Genomic DNA, 18,151 nt, shown 5'->3' with positions numbered 1-18,151 from the left:
CTGGTAATGGAAAATAGAAGCAATCCTGTAATGTGGCTTCGTGCACAGCAGGTACACTTGCCAATGTACCTTGTCGACAAATGATACAATTATCTGCTTGTGGATTGTGTACAAGTATTTCATTTGTTCAGTCTGGAGACCTGTATGTTCAGCAGAACAAAATACCACTATGTCATCTCCAGATTTGTGTCAAGAATGGTTTTCGTGAACACTACAAGAAAGGAAACCTAGTCCTGAGATTATTCATCCTTATTGTTGTTGAACTCATCTTTAATTCCACCTAGAAGGATATGCACTTACCATCTTCTATTAATTGTAGCTGGCACTTAGTTATGAAGCACTTTGCCCTGATTACAGTGTATGCCACGATTAGTCACCTTCGCCGAGGCTCAAGTGAGCACTATACTCAATTAGGAAGGTGTCTCTAATTCAGTAACTCATTACTGTAAGAATGTTGAGTCTCACAAATGTAATACTTTTAGCAATGGTTAAGCATGTGTACACAAGTCTCCATGAAACACAATTTACGTAATGTGATGACTTCATTTGTGAAGATGTTAAAGAGCCGGTTAAGGCCATATGTCATTTGCAAGTGTAATTCTCACCACTGGTTCCTGTCAAAATATTGGAAGTTCTGTAGACATGCAGTTCGTGTTGAGAATAAACTCGTCTTGCTTAGTAGGAAGTGTATTTGTTGATGTCTGTACGATAGGATTCAAGAATTATCACATTTCATTGTCTTTCTTAGCAAATTTTGTGTGAATAATGTGATGTGACTTCTGCCACAAGATGAATGAAAGTGTGTTAGTGGGGAAACATCTGAATAACAGTACACCTCTTAACACATTTCAAGTAACCCTTCACTAACTCTATCCATTCACTCTCCAATGAAAAATAAACAGATCTCACAAAAGTAACTAGTTTTCATACTAGATACATCTATCATGTTAAGCAGAATCCGAATGGGGTTAACTGTTGCAGTTAGGTTTACACATGTAAACATTGGAGCAGGGTGAAATGAACAACACCATAGGAGAAATCTGTCAGCACTACGATTGTTCAAGTGCAGACTGATCACAAACGATTGTACGGCTTTTCAACTTTGGAGGAAAAACTATCATTTTATTGTAATCGAGATCAAGAACAATCACAGTAAAATTGCCTAAATGTTCGTAAATGATATTATTAATCTTGCAAACTTGTGGAGAACCTTTAGAATATCAGAGAGGTGGCTTTTGTAAATCCTGCGGTAGAGTAAGGGCATCTGCAAATGATATTTAGAAACATAACCCAGAGTGTTTTGCAACAATTGGCTCCATATTGCAATATTCATGTCACCAACAGTGAAATGCAGTTGCCCTTTTCACAAGTGATTGTTAGATTCATTGCTGGTGATGTTTGTTAGTTTTCAAGATTGAAATAAGTAATGCAGTGTATGCATTCCATGAGTCAAAGAAAAGAAATATTCGGATCCTGTTTAATAAAATTTAGATGAAAGGATGCTTTTCCATTTCACATGGTGTGATTATCTTGACCTAGAGTCTGGAACCGGATTAGGATATTTTTTGGTTATTTAGTCATAAACTGCATTGGAGAGGTCTAGGAACAAAAAGTGACACCCTACCTACCTTATAGTAGTGTGCATATAGGAAAGTTGATGGTGGGGTGATGTGCAGTGGCAAGGTGAGTGTACCAAGTGATGCCTCAGCCAATAATGACAGTCTACCATGTCTGTCTGCAAGCATAGGACATTTAGCATTGATTTTAATAGTAGTTTAGGTATGGTGATGTTACTTAGCCACTATAGTGTTCATTATGGATGGCATAAAGCAGACAAGACCAATATTATATTAATAAGTAACAGCAATAGTTCACCAAGCATATAAATTCTGCTAAATAGAGTCAGAAGTGGAAACAATGGCCCAGCGTAGCACTCATAATAGCATTATGAGATACCAGGTTAGACAATGGAACGTGGGACAAGGACAGAGGGCACACTGACAATGCCACAAAGTATTCTCTCTGTCTCTCTATGCAGAGTGTTTCACACTGCAGCTTCTTTATGTGCATGCCACTCTACTTTTGAACTATCCTTCCTAACGTTGCAATTTTAGGGGCAAGCAATGTGTGTGTTTCCGTGTGTGTGTGTGTGTGTGTGTGAGAGAGAGAGAGAGAGAGAGAGAGAGAGAGAGCGAGCAGAGGGGGGGGGGGGGGTTGCATGCATGTATGGACAGACGGACATACGCGCGCGCGCGCGCACACACACACACACACACACACACACACACACACACACACACACACACACACAATGTAACCTAGGAAGAAATGGAAATTCCAGCTTGATCTGCAAAAGAAGAAACCCAAATCACAGTGAAAGTGACTATGGAACAACCTAAACCAAAACGAAGATTGGCAGTGTGTCACTACTTACTCTGAGACCTCTCAAATGCATTTCACCATTAACTTAGCAAAATGATTCTAATCTGGTTCCAGATTTAGGTCAGGGTAATTGTATTACGTGAAATGGAAAAGCATCCCGTCATCTAAATTTTATTAAACATGACTGGAAATATTTTTTTTTCCTTTCCAATGAAAAGGAATTAAGACAATGTTTCTTACAACAACGAAACCCTCTCTCTGACCTGGAATTGGATTTGAGATTCTCTGTATGAAGGCTTACACTTTACTTACTTAGCTACAAGGACTACCCGCATGCTTCCTCTGTTCATAAACTGTTGTATAGTATCTACTTTTAGTAGTGGCATCTTCCAGTTTCAGTAAAGGTGTAGTCTCTTTTGACTATAGATCTACAATACTGACAGAGTTGTCTTTATGTAGTATATGAATATCCTAGTTGTCCATAAAGTAAAGGAAAGACTGGCATGCAGTAGTTAATTTATGTATGCCATGTACAGAAAGATGGTTGTGGTTTATACTGACAAATCTTTTGCTGCTATTTGAGTATTCTAAATCTTTTATTATTATTCTCCTCTCTCCTTCCCACACTCCCCTTCTCTCCCCCCCCCCCCCCCCCCCACCTCTCAAATGATAAGCGCATCACAAACACAGAAAGTAGTAGCTAGGTTTAATGTACTCTACATTCTGTAAATAAGCTAAGATCGCCCCCCCCCCCCCCCCAAGCGCGCGCACGCACACACACACACACACACACACACACACACACACACACACACACACACGGCCAGTAAGTTGCGGGGTGCAAAATTTAGTATGCCCAGCTGCCACCTCTGTCAGTAACAGTGGCTGGGCATCAAGTCAAACTGAGCTTGGATGATAGCTTTGGGTATGTCATTCCATACAACTTCAACTTTATGCCAGAATTCATCCATTGTAGTTGCTGGTGAGTGTTAGTGTGCCAGTCTGTTGATAACCCAATTTTTCAGTCAGTGATAGATATGGAAATTGTGCTATATGGGGCAACAGTCTTAAAGCTGTCTGTACTGAGGTAGGTCATAACAGCACAAGCAACATGCAGTATTGCATTATCCTGTCGAGAGGTAGCATGATTCAGACCTCGAGCCTAGGGTTAGGTATCAGCCTTACCACATCAGAAACGTGATGCCTGCTGTCCAGTTCAGAGGACTATGCAAACCAGAGGAAACATGCTGTGTATCCAATGACCCTCCATACCAACACACCAGATGCTGGCCCCATGTGGTGATGCTGAATGCTATGTGGCAGTGTTCACCTCCACACATTGATACATCCACCGTGATGATGTACGCAGTACCAGCACTCATCTGAAAAGACATTGTGGTGCCACTTCTATGACCAGTGTTGTCATTGGGTGCACCACTGTTGGCACACATCTCTCTCTGCTGTTACAATGGCTACTGTGCTGACAGTCTGTGGTATTAGATGTCTTCGTACTGTCCATATGGATACTTGTCTCACTATAAAGAAGTCCATTTCTAGGCCGTAGGTATGTGATGTGGCTGAACAATCCTGCACAGCTGAACAAAAAATATTTCTGTCCTCTCGGGCACTAATCAGTTGGAGTTATTGAGATCCTGTTTGGCTTTGAGTGTAGCCCTCATGAATCTGTGGTTAACGGTTGTGGTATGCTAATCAATGAAGGCAACAATATCGATAAACTGCAGTGTCAATGACACAAGATTTTGCTGCTGTCAAATTATGACCTGGCAGATATGTCTCCTTTTAGATGAGGAATAACTTGATCTTCCCCCAATGAACCATAGACATTCCAGATTGAGGTGGCTTGCATCCCTCACCAATACAGGTAGCCATACTGTCGGTGCAAGCGCAGTGGTGCAGATGGGTGAGTATCTGTGGGGAGACCAGACTAACCTGTGGTTCCTTTAGAGGGTAGCAAAGTGAGGATAGGATAAACCAATGCCTGTATTTTAGGTCTGAGTGGCAGGTATTTTTTGGCATTTGTTTGGTCTAAGTTATAACATTGTTTTATTTTTTACTGATAATGGGTATAAAACCAGTATATCAAATTGCCATATTAGTAGTGGTAATTTTTTTAAAACATTTTTTTAACAAATGAGTTTGGTTGGACATTCCGTGGCTTCTGAAAGATCGGTGTCGTCTTTGGATGATATTGTTTCTGATGAAGGGACTCAATTTCCAGATCAGTACATTATAAAACAAATATTTATGGACATATTGGACAATTATTATTGAGAAATGGGTGAATTCATGATTGAAATTTTAACTTTTGTCATGTAATGTTTCTTGGTGAATGTTATTTTTGCCTACTATCGAAATTGTTCACTTGAATTTTTTGAAAGAACATTTTTGGTTTTGTCAGCAAAAAAATCTATTGTATTCAAAGTCCCATTAAAAAGTAAAAACATATGTTTGACTAAAAAACTAGTTTTTAATTCAAAATAATAAAAGAAATAGAACACAATAAATTTAACACTTAATCTAGTTATTTGACTTCCATTTCTATGAAATAGTAAAAGAGAAGGTAGCTAGGGCAACAATAATAGATTAAAAACTTAACAATTCAACCATAGTTTTCAATAAAAATAGAAAGTAGCTGATCTGTTGCCTGTGTATAGATAATCTGCTTTTATCTGCTTATCTTAATACAAAAAATAGAGTTCTCAAACCTCAGTTTTCACCCTTTAGCACTGTCTATTTGCAATGCCCAGTTAGTTGTACGATCTTTGCTTACAAACAGAGAATTAAAAATTTAAAATCAGTAGGAGAATACTGGTGAATTTTTTGTAGTATTCAAGCCCTCACTATTTTTTGAAAACAGCTGAGAACAATGGATGGACTAAGTGTTTTATTTACCTATTTTATATGATATTTTAGGTCTTTGTACCTTGAAAAGTATGGTGCAAAAGTCTGAAGGAGTCTTAGAATTTTTCAGTCGTTGTTCAATGCCTACATTTTGTTGCTGGAAATAACAACAATAAAAAATCTGGAAATTGGTTATTTCAGAAACCAGTTATTTTGAGTGGTTTTTATGGTCAAGTGAAACTTGAGATGGAAAAACTGGTATAACTGAAAACCAGTTGCAGGGGCAACAGTCTGGATGATTGACTGATCTGGTCTTGTAACATTAGCAAACATGGCCTTGCTGTGCTGCTACTGCAAACAGCTGCTAGCAAAGAAAAACTAAAGCCATTATTTTTACCCTCAGGCTATACAGCTCTACTATGTGGCTTATTGATGATGGTGTCATCTTGGGTAAAATATTTCACAGGTAAAATATCCCCCCCCCCCCCTATTTGATAGTAGGAAAAGGGAGAGAAGGAAAAATAGTAGGAGAACATGGACTTAGGAAAAAGGAAGGAAAGAGGAAGCCAAATGATTGAATTTTGCACAGAACCTAATTTAATCATTTCTGATACTTGGTTTAAGAATCATAAAAGGAGACTGTATACCTGAAAGGGACTTGGGAGCACTGAGTGGTTTCAGATTGATTATATAATGGTGAGATAGAGATTAAAAACATTTTAGACTGTAAGACACTTCCTGTAGCAGATTTTGATTCTGACCATGATGTACTGATTATGAACTTCAGATTAAAACTGAAAGAATTGCAGAAAGGTAGGAAATTAAAAAGATAGGACCTGGAAAAATAGAAAGAATCAGAGGTTGTTTCTGAGGGAGTGTAGGGCAATACTGGACTGAAACAGGGGAAAGAAATGCAATAGAAGACATATGAGTAGCTTTGAGAGATGAAGTAGTGGAGGCAGTATAGGTCAAGAGACAAGGCCAAGTAGAAATTCTTGCTTAACATAGGAGGTATTGAATTTAATTGATGAAAGAAGAAAATATAAAAATGAAGTGGATGAAAGTGAATACGAACATTTAAAATATGAGATTGACAGAAGCTTCAAAATGGGTGAGCAGAAATGACTAGATGACAAACGCAAAGCTGTAGAAACGTGCATGACTAGGGGAAAAAATAAGGCCACCTACAAGCAAATGAAAGAAACCTTTGGAGAAAAGAGAAGCAGCTGTATGAATATCAAGGACTCAGATGGCAAGCCAGTTCTAAGCAGAGAAGGGAAACACATTTACAGGATGTCCCAGAAGTGTTGTGACAAACTTTGAGGGGTTGTAGTGGGGTCTTGAGGGTCAAATTGAGGATAGGAACCCGTGTCTGGAAATGTCATCCAATGATGCTACAGAGATTCAAAGTCATAGGTGCTGACGTCTGCCACTAAGCCACACCTTCAGCAGCAACCATGACTTTGTTCACTGACGAACCGTACGTGGAACATCTTGCAATGTTGTTTATTTTTCAGTGTTCACGAGTGATTGCCACAATTGCCAGTGGAGAAAATGGAGCTAGATACTTTTAGACAGGCATTGTCTCCTATGAATGTGATGCTCTGTTGCCTCGATGGGTGATGGTTTTGGATGTGGGTTTACATCTACAGTTTATTTTTCTCCTGTATACCATAATAAAAATGGAGGTTGTAGAGGGTTCCAGGAGAAAAATAAACTGTATACCATAATAAAACTGGAGGTTGTAGAGGGTTCCAGGAGAAAAATAAACTATTGATGGAAACCTGTGTCTCAAACCAACATTCACCAAGGCAACAGATCATCACATTCGTAGGAGACAAGGCCTCAATGCAGCAGCTAGTTCCGTCTTCTCCACTGGTGATCGTGGCAATCGGTCACCATCACTTAATAACAAACAGAATTATGAGATGTTCCAACTATAGTCTGTCATTGTTCAAAGTCACATTTGCTGAAAAAGGGATAGCTTTGTTTGAGGCACTAGTGCCTATAACTTCGACATTCTATAGCGTCATTGGATGACAATTCCGGACACAGATTCAGATCCCCAGTTTGTTCCTCAAGACACTCTCTACAGCCCCTCAAAATTTGTCACAACAGTTCTGTGACACCTTGTGTAGAGTGCTTGTATGAAGGAAACAAACTTGAGGGCAACATTGTAGAAAGAGAAAGGAAGTAGGTGAAGATGAGAGGTAAGATATAATACTGTGAGAAGAATTTGACAGAGCACTGAAAGATGAAGTGGAAACAAGACCCTTGTAGTAGACAGCATTGCCTCAGATTTATTGCGATCCGTGGGAGGGCCAGCCATAACCAAGCTTTTCCACCTGGTGTGCAGGATATATAAGACAGGGGAAGTATCCTCAGACTTCAGGAAGAATTTAATATTCCAATTACAAAGAAAGTATGTGCTGACAGGTGTGAATACTAACAAACTATCTTTTAATAAGTCATGATTACAAAATATTGATACAAATTATTACATAGAAGAATGGAAAACCTGATAGAAGCTGAGCTCAGCAATCATGAGTTTGGGTTCCGTAGAAATATAGAAACACGCGAGGCAATGTTTGACCCTGTGTCTCATCTTTGAATATAGGTTGGAGAAAGGCAAACCAACATTTGTAGCATTAGTGGATTTAGAGAAAGCCTTTGAAAAGATTGATGGGACTACACTCTTCAAAATTTTGAAGGTAGCAGCAATAAAATACAGGGAGTGAAAAATTATTTGCAACATGTACATAAACCAGATCGCAATCATAAGAGTTAAAGAAGGTTAGGAAATGAGAAAGTAGTAGATGATTTTTGGTATTCAGACAGAAAAATAACTGATGAAGGCCAAAGTACAAAGTAGAGAGGGTATAAAATAAAGGGTGGCAATAGTAAGAAAAGCAGTTTTGAAGAATAGAAAATTTTTAAATCTCTTGTAAATGTAAGTCTTAGCATGTCTTTCCTGAGGTTATTTGTGCAGAGGGTAGCCTTATATTGATATGAAATGTGGATAAGAAGCAGTTCAAATGGGAAGAGAATACAAACTTTTGAAATGTGTTGCTGTAGAACAGTGGTGGTCAGCCTGGCTCCAACCACCCACTAGTGGGCATTGCAGCTTTCATGGTGAGCAGTACGTGGCTGGGGTTTTAAAAGTATTTTCATTAGGTTTTCATAAGAATTTGACCTAAAGTATTTGATAACTAACTATTATTATATACTTTAACTAGCTGTAATTCTTTTTATAACCTGTATGAAATAAAGTCACTTCCCTACTTTATAAATCGCAATTACCATGGAGCTAGTGGGCAGTTAGAAAATTTTGTTATTAACAGAGACATTAAAGGGAGCGGTAAGTAAGAAAGGTTGACTACCCCTGCTGTAGAAGAGTGCTGAAGATTAGATGGGTAGATTGAATAATTATTGAGGAGATACTGACCTGAATTGGGGAGAAAAGAAATTTATGGTGCAACTTGACTAAAAGAAAGGGGTGTCTGATATGACATGTCCTGAGGCATCTCGGAATGGTCAGCTTGGTAATGGAAGGAACTGTGAGATTTAAAAATTGTAAAGCACATGAATACAGTTAGCAGTTTCAGAGATGTGGGTTGCAGTAGTTATTCGAGATGAAGAGGCTTACAAAACATAGACTAGCTGGCAGAGCTGCATCATATCAGTCTTTAGACTGCAGACCACAACAACTACAACAACATGATCTTCTTACAAACGACAGTCAAATGCAATTTCTGATTGAGAATCAGGTAATCTTCACTCATATAGACAATGTAGATGCCATTACTCGTAAATACTTTGTGTGGTTGCCCTAAAAATTTGAGAGAGAGAATATTTACAGTGAACTGGTAGAAGCAAAAGATTGCTCAGCATAAATCACAACCAGAGAGTATGGAAAGGAGAAGCCTGCATATAGTCCTTGTTTCCAAATGGGTAAGGTCCTAGCATCCATGCAGAGAATCTCAAATCCTGCTTCAGGTCATATTGGGGTTTTGTTCTCGTAAGAAACATTTTCTTTTGGTTGGAGAAGTGAATGTGTGATATGCCCCTTCACATAACTGCACGATATTACGTGAAATATTTTCATCCATTATGGCAATGTATATGGTATGATGATGTGGCTGGAAGGGTCTAGTGTAGTAGCAGCCGCTTTTTTTTTGCATGTACATGTCAACAACAGCAGTAATGAATGTGGAATAAAGCAGAGTGTTGCAATCGAAATAACAGTTCATTAACAGTGTCTGTATCATTCTGTGCTACTAAACACATTAGTTGCATAATGTAAAATATCCTTTCATTTAAATGAAACACTGTGAAATTATGCTGCCATAATAGCATGTAGTAAATCTGCATGAACAAAGGCTGAAACATGGAGGTGTGTGACTTGTTTGTGGAGTCACCTCAGCTGAACTGTACCACCTTGTGTCGTTCATTTATAAAATAATTGTGGTGATACAGTGTAAACGTACAGGCATGTGTGCCTGTATATGTGTGTGTATGTGTGTGTGTGTGTGTGTGTGTGTTTTTTTCTGGTGACTGGTAGCACACACGTGTGCATGTTTGTGTTTGCAGGTGTATTTGATAGCGTCTGGAATCTAGCAGAGTTTTTAATCTCATCTATCTGCTTTTCAACAACTCAACACTTTTACTGTTTGGTGAATTATTGCCTACACTCCTTAAAATACTTCAGTTCTCCATCTTTTCCCTAAATTGCTTATAGGCAAATACCAAGGTAACACCATTAAAAAAAAAAAAACACAGCTGATCTCCTTTTCCAATCTTCCTCCTTTTTCTATTGCAGACTGGATGAGCTGGGTTGGATGACAGCAATGGTATTTCACTTGCAGTAGTACCACATCTAGTACAATATTCTGGTGCTCAAACTATAACAGAACAGACATGTGTCAGTATGAGCTGCTTAAGCAAAGGGTCAGTTATTTGAGCTGGAGCTATGTGGGATTCTTCTCACTCCATGTGGCATGATGAAGCTATATTTGTCTCACCTCCATAGAGTTCAGTATCATTATGTGTAGCTTTCTCCATATTTGGAGGTATACCACCACATGGAGTTTGTGCACTACTGATTCCATGGTGCCATGTGCAGCACTGATTCCATGGTGCCACATATTTATGGATACATGTGGGGTACATTTCAGTCCTGCTTTATTTGTGAGTGTGTCCCTATATTTGTGAGAGAAAACACAAGTATTAAAATGTAGATTTCCATGTCATCTTTTTTTTAATGGAGATCAACAAGTGACATTGAAGAAGTTTTATTTGTAGACCTTTTATTATCTTTGCAGTTTTCTCTCTTTTGCGATATATACGTAAATACATTGTGATTTTTTTTTTTGGGGGGGGGGGGGGGGGGGGAGCAGCATGTGTGCTTGTGTGTAAAGCATGGTTTAATCACAGCCTGCAGTTTGTTTCTAGAAGTAATACTTCACTCTGCAATAGAGTGTGTGCTGTTTTAAAACCTTTGTGGCAGATTAAAATTGTGTGCTGGACAATTGTAATCTTGCCTATCACAGGCAACTGTGCTACTGAGCTCGCGGTGGCCGAACGCTTCTAGGCGCTACAGTCTGGAACCACGCGACCGCTACGGTCGTAGGTTCGAATCCTGCCTCGGGCATGGATGTGTGTGGTGTCCTTAGGTTAGTTAGGTTTAAGTAGTTCTAAGTTCTAGGGGACTGATGACCTCAGACGTTAAGTCCCATAGTGCTCAGAGCCATTTGAACCACATACTGAGGTACCTTGTACAACCCATGTGGTTTGGAAAGTAGGAGAGCGCTATTGGCAAAATTGAAGCTGTGGGGGCCGATCACGAACTATTCTCGGTCGGTACGAGCATTGCCCATAAAAGGCAAGGTTTGGTTTTGATTCCCAGTTTAGCACACAGTTTTAATTTGTCAGGCAGTTTTGTGTGTTGGGGTATTGTACTGCACAGAGTGTTTTGCATTATTGCCTAAAATGTAAACCTTCAAGTGAGAACACATCTACATTGGAGGTGGCAAAAAATTATAGTCCCAGTATGACCTCAAACTGAGACTTTGCCGGTGATAGAGCTGCACACTCGACAGTGCCAGCTGCACTGTTGAATGGGAAAGAATCTGAATGAATGATTGTGTCTGGCTTCACATTTTATCTGTCATTTTTAATGTATCTTAAAAGAATTTGTCATAAAGGTTTCTCTTTAATTCAGGTTGAGTCGAGGGAATGCTCTCATATCAGAAATAATACTGCACTATGTTGTATCCTCTTAGTATTTTGAAATGACATACTGGTGATTACAACTTGACCCCACAAATATATCTGAATAAAACAGTTTAATCCATACCTTCAAATATTGTGTTACTACAGTACTTCTGAGCCCTTTGTACAACAACAAAATCCCATTGTATTTACATGCAAGTTATTTCATATGTGACCTGCGTACCCTAATATTATCTGGCTGAATAATGCAGTTTATACTTGTTTTATATTATTGTAGATATGCAAGAATTGTACTAGTTTTTGTTATATTTCAGTTTTAGAAACAAGTCATCCAGCTACTTTATCTGTATTTTTAGAAAAGGGCAAGAAAAGATGTTTTCATTGTATTAAAATTTTTTCATTGTATTTTATTTCTACCCATTTTTGCTTTGTTTTAGGACTGACTTTCAATGGTAAAACTCCAGAAGGTATAATAAAATGGGATGGATGTCAAAATGTTAGCTTGAATGTGTATGAAAATGCAACTAAATTCGGTGATTTCATAGCCTCTTTCAACATTAACACAAATTTATGGGTTGGAACGTGAGTAAATTTTAAGTAGGTATTTTAGTTTTAGTTGTTGTTCAGTATAACAGTAGTGTAATTAGTGTCAGTAGATTACATTTTTGACACCTTTTATTTAATGAGGTCATGTAGTGTGTTTCACTGAGCTGAAATATAAATTACTTGTTATTTGTACTTCTTACACATACTAGAAAATAGTCAGCATTTTTTATTTCATATTCTTTTGCTTTTCTAAAACATTTTTCCTTTTTGCTTTTTGTGCTCAGGTACATATTTAGGCGCCTGAAGTTCCTTGGCAGCCGTGCAATTTCTTACGCCGTAACGCTTACATTCCTAGCTGTTTGGCATGGTTTGCACTCAGGATATTATGCCTGCTTCTTTATGGAATTTGTCATCATGCAGTTTGAAAGAGAAGTAAGACCCTTTGCAAGCACTTGTGCACTCACTCACTTACTTACTTAAAAAACACACACACACACACACACACACACACACACACACACACACACACACACACACACTTATGTATGTGTACATGTACTGAATGTTTATATGGTGTTGTTTTAAAACTGTGTTCTCATTTTATCTATAGGATTAGGTCATGACTCAGAGAATTACTTTGATTTATTTGTAATATGGTTTCAGAAGTCAATAAGTTTAGACTTTGATGGACCTCTTGTTCTTCATAAAATTAATAGGAATTCTGTAACTTATGTTCCATAATCTCCCCTTTAAATTTATAAATCTGATACTACAGCATGTTTATCTGATTTCATATATTCTGCTGTGTGCACAAATAACACACCTATAATTTAACAATAAAATAATCAGTGTTTGAAAATAAAATATAATTTGATAGATGAAAAATCTACTTGCAAAGCAGCAGCAGGAGAAAACATATATAAAAGATTTGGAAATAAACAGGCTTTCAGAGCCAGTGGCTCCTCCTCCTTATGGAAGGGTTGAGGGAGAGGAAGAGGTATGAAGGAAAAGGACTGGTGAGGCTAAGGAAATGGACTCCTCTAACTCAGCGTTTTTTCTTTTTCTCCAACTTTCTGTAACTCCTCCCATTTCATAAACCTCACCAATCCTTTTCCTTCATCCCTCTTCCTTTCCTTTCAGCCCCTCCACCAGGAGAAGGACCCACTAGCTTCGTAAGCTTGCAAATTTCCATAAACTTTGTAGGTGTGTGTCCTCCTGTGGCCAGTTGGTGAGTAGATTTTTTACCTTTCCAGTTACATTATGTTTTCATTGATATACATCTATAATTTAATGATTTTATATTCTTGCTGTCTTGAAAGATGTCAGTGGTTAAGATGTAATATGTAAATGGTAATTCTTGTATGAGCTTCCAATCAAGCATTTCAAGCTATGTGGTAATCATTATTCAAAAGAATCTAAGAAAATAAATAAAAATTGACTTACTGCTTGATACTGACTGATAAGTCATAACCAAAATGTTTAATGTATTACTATTATTGTGTTTGACTAAAACATTTGCATGTGACTTTCCTCTTGATTGTGCACAAATATAGTAATAGTTTTCAGTGCACTTTTAAATAGCTTCCGTAAATGAGCGACTCAGCATTAGCGTGCCTTTTTAAAAGTTATTGTGTCTCATATTATACATCACAAATCTTGCTTTTTCACATTTCTACTTAAAAGAACATGCATTTTATTAGCAGATGAAATGTTAATTACTAAATAATGTACAGCGTTTTGAATCATACGGAATTCTTCATGTGGGTGACTGAAGAGGGCAGCTGTGCTGCAATCAATCACAAACCAGTCTAGGAAAGCATGTCAAGAGAGAGAAAAAGTGTTCCAAACATTTTGCGACTCAACACAATCAGAAATTAAGGCCAAAGTTCTTCATGAGCTTGAAAATAAGTCTTATTACAAACAAAGAGAAATGCAAAATTATAGCAGGTTGGACTGCACACAGGTTGTAACTAAAGCCATCATAAAGGGTGAATAGACTGTCACTTGCTGCACTGTCTGCTTAATTGTGAATATTGGGCAGGAATGCATTCCAAGGAAAATACACCCACTTGAAGGTGGATATAAAAGATCCTTGACATTGTAGGTTCAGTGATTTAGAGCACACATGAGACCATACCAGACAAGTGGGAATCTTCTATCTGTAGTAATGTTTTAGCTCCACACTCAATAGGTGGCCATGAATAATCATACTGGGGCTAAACTGGTGCCACTATTTTGTGTGGATTCTCTGTTGCCCACTGATGGGAGTCGTGAAAGATGACAATACCATCCCTTGTAAAAATAGCTACATCTGTGAATAGTGTGGATAACAGAAATCCCTACACCGTGGCGGCCTGTGCGGTGAACTGGCAACAAAACTGTCTTCACGGAGGCAAGTCCATTGATGAAAAGGCTTGCACAAGTTGTAAGTGATAGTGGCAGTTGTCCTGAAGAATGTCCCACACGATCATCTGCCTTACCTCTTGCTGGCAGGCCACCTGCTTGGTGCTAATACCGAAGGCATATTCTGCGGTGTTCAACACCTTCAAGTGAGTGTACCTTCCGTGGAACACATTTCAGGTCTCATGTCTATATGAGCTTTTTTTACTCCTTATCATCTCAGGGATCATTTCCAGCAGTTTTTCCCCAATAAACAAAATCGTCCTGTATAGCTGCAACTGATTATGGTGATGGGTTAGGTGATTCTAGTTAGCTGTGATTTCATACATGTGAGATCCTTGAGACACCATGATCCTATGCCTGCTCTGGTTTCTCTTCAAATATGTGAGTCTAAATAATAATATATGCATTGTATTGTTCTCTGGGCTAACTGGATCAGGTGCAGCAACTTGAAACAAGAACAATGCCTTTACCTATGCAGCAGCTCTGCAGGTCTGTGGCATTTACTGGAGATTGACTGATACAATACAAAGAAGCTTGTCAGAGTTCCACAGCTGTTTTCAGTAACAGCATATTGCTTATTTGGACTCTGAATGTTTTGGTCAGGTACTGAAGGCTATATCATATGTACAGAATTTTTCAGTCTGAACAGGTGAAGTGAAGTGCAGCTCATAATCAGAAACTATTGTGTGGGGGATTCCCCAGTGGTAAAAATGTTGATTAGGAACCATCTTGTAGGATGTGTGGTGGTACAGCCACATTGTCACACATACAGAAAATTGAGAAGAGTGTCAACCATCAACAGCCACTCTGTTCCTGCAAATGGATGTGTGAAGTCTGTAGGCACCTGCTTCTGAGGCTGTTCAAGTTTGGGCCGAGGGAAAAAATTCTTCCCCAAGGCAGCGTGATTCAGAGCACACGAATTGAAGGCCTACACTGTTATTTCATTTTTACTGTCAACTTCTGGCCAATAAACTTGATGATGAGCAAGTGCACTTTTCCGCTGCAGCAATGAAGGGGACCAAGCGATTGGAAAAAACCACAAGTCATTCTGTGGTGTGCGTACTGTAAGACCTTCAGTACACACACCATCATATTATTTGACTTGTCGCTCTAACGAAGTAGGCGAGTGTCAGCAATACGTCTCATGGTCTTATGGTGGCGTGTTCATCTTCTGCCGTTAGGTCAGACGATAGAAATGCCACTTGCACGCTTAGAGTAGCAGATTGACGGTGACCAACTTTAAACAGAACTTGATTAATTTTCACACATATTTATTAAAATATTAACAAGCATAAAATGACTTAACTTGATTCTGGATGCTATTTACAATTGACAATCTGCAGTTCCTTTGGTCTTGGTACGTTAATCTTATTCTCACATAACTCTGATACTTGACAAAGTGTCTATACATTTATCTTCATGGCTATGTACTGGAATATGTTAATCTTATTAGGCGCAGACTGAAACTTGACTATAGACTGGTACAGACTAATGCAGACTGACTAATCGGAGGTCTATACACTCGTTATTATACCTCGCGCATTCAGATATCACTGCACGAGTGTGATCCGTTAGGAGAAAAGGTTCTGCGTTAGCAGCAATCTCATTGGCTGCGTTACATATTAATACGTGGATCGGCAGAAGCAGAATTTGGTCCGTCTCTATGACAGCGCCATCTCGTAGTGCGGAGACGGACGAGCACTGCGCCTGCGCTGTTGTGCTTAGCGGGGTGCGCTCTAGTGGGAAAGTTGTGTACGCGCTGACTACGCGGAACTATGTACACAACACATTCCTGTTTTCAAGAGCAGTCATTGAAATGATGCACATTATTATAGGCATGTATCAGTGACGTCAGTCTGTTGTAGAATTGTTTAATGTGTTCTGTGGTCACAAATCATAACATTTCTTCAAAACGAAAATCTCGTTTATGAAACCCAACACTGATTTCATACACAGAGATCTCGCAAATCACAGCTCGCTCTGTTTGTCTATGAAATTCAGAATGCCATAGATAAAGATGCCTAGGTCGATGTGGTGTTCCTTGGCTCCGTTCAGTACAGTTTTGCACTGTCATTTAGTGAATGAAGTATGAGCTTAACAGCTTATAGTACCAGATTTGTGACTGGATTCAGGACTTTCTAGGAGATAAAATGCATTATGTTATTCTGAATGGGACAAAATCAACAGATTTAAAGGTAATATAGAGAAGATCCAATGAAGTGTGGCACGCTTCATCATAGGATCATTTAGATAGCACGAAAGCATTACAGATTTCAACAAATTCTAGTGGCAGCCACTATGAGAGATTTGTTAAAGTTCTGAGAGTGTACATTTGAGGAAAAGTCAGGCAGCACATTAATTCATCCCACATGTGTTTTGCAAAATAACCATGACAAGAAAATCAGAGAAAGTAGAACTCATATGGAAGTTTACTATAATCGTTCTTCTTGTGCATTATTTACAAATGGAACATGGAAGGGTGAAAATGATAGAAGATGTACACTGATCAGCCAGAACGTGATGACCACCAACCTACCATCGATATAAATCCATCCAGGTGATAGCAGGATCACCTGGCAAGAAATGACTGCTGGTCACACACACACACACACACACACACACACACACACACACACACACGTAGAGGGCAAGTAGTATCAGTAAGCGTACCTTCCATGTGTAGAATGAGGAAGGCGTGCAATGTATCTGAGTTTGACTGAGGGGAGATTGTGATGGGCCGGAAGCTCGGCACAAGCACATCAGAAACTGCAGGCGTTGCCATGTGTTCAAATAGTGCTGTGATGAGTGTCTTCAACATGTGGTGAAACCATGTCCAGACATTGTGGGGTTGGGCGGGCACCCCTCATTACAGATGTCGGACATTGGCTGGGCAGACCGGTAAAACAGGATAGGTGGCGAACTGTGGTCTAACATCATACTTTAATGCTGGGCAGAGTGCAAGTGTGTCTCAACACACAGTGCACTGAAGACTTCTAACAATGGGCCTTCGCAGCTGACAATCAGTGCATGTGCCAATGTTAACACCACGACATTGGCAACTATGGCTGAAATAGGCACATGTCCATCGGGACTGGACATTGGCAGAGTGGCAGAGCATTGCATGATCTGATGAATCTCAATATCTTCATCATCGTGCTGATGGGATGGCATGAATCTGTCATCCTGCAGGAGAACAGCTCTTTGACGCATGTACTGCAGAACGTAGACAAGCTGCCAGCAGCTACATTATGCTCTGGGGAATATTCACGTGGGCATCCATGGATCCAGTGGAGTTCGTGCAAGGGACCATGATGGCCAAGAAGTGTTGTACACTGGTTGCAGACCATGTACAACCCTTCGCAATGACCGTGTTTCCCAATGGCAATGCCATTTTCTGGCAAGATAATGCACCATGTCACAAGTGTGTGATGGAGTGGTTTGTGGAACACATTGGTGAATTCCATTTGATCTGCTGGCCCCCCAATTCACCAGATCTGAACCCAGTTGAATGTGACATTAGAGCTCATCGCCCCCGTCCCAGGAATTTATGAGAATTAGGTGACTTGTGTGTGCAGTGCCAACTCCCTCCAGCGAACTACCAAGGCCTCATTGCCTCCATGCTACAATGCATCGTCATTGTTATCTGTGCCAAAGGTGTACATACGAGCTATTATGTAGGTGGTCATAATGTTCTGACTGACCAGTGTAGATGTAATTGTAGATCCCT

The 18,151-nt window shown here is 39.3% G+C and overlaps 1 protein-coding gene across 1 annotated transcript in view; it reads left to right on the top strand.

Moving 5' to 3' along the window:
* The window catches only part of LOC126469770 (lysophospholipid acyltransferase 5), a 175,780-nt gene that overhangs the window by 130,438 nt on the left and 27,191 nt on the right, over window positions 1–18,151 (top strand). Inside the window, exons 8-9 of the mRNA XM_050096997.1 lie at window positions 11,913–12,057; window positions 12,306–12,453. Coding sequence (XP_049952954.1) covers window positions 11,913–12,057; window positions 12,306–12,453 — 293 coding nt within the window. The remainder of the gene's footprint in view (window positions 1–11,912; window positions 12,058–12,305; window positions 12,454–18,151) is intronic.

Source organism: Schistocerca serialis, chromosome 3, assembly GCF_023864345.2.
Source record: "Schistocerca serialis cubense isolate TAMUIC-IGC-003099 chromosome 3, iqSchSeri2.2, whole genome shotgun sequence".
Taxonomy (NCBI): domain Eukaryota; kingdom Metazoa; phylum Arthropoda; class Insecta; order Orthoptera; family Acrididae; genus Schistocerca; species Schistocerca serialis.
Note: the sequence above shows the minus strand (reverse complement) of the source record. Positions and strands in the feature narration are given on the sequence as shown.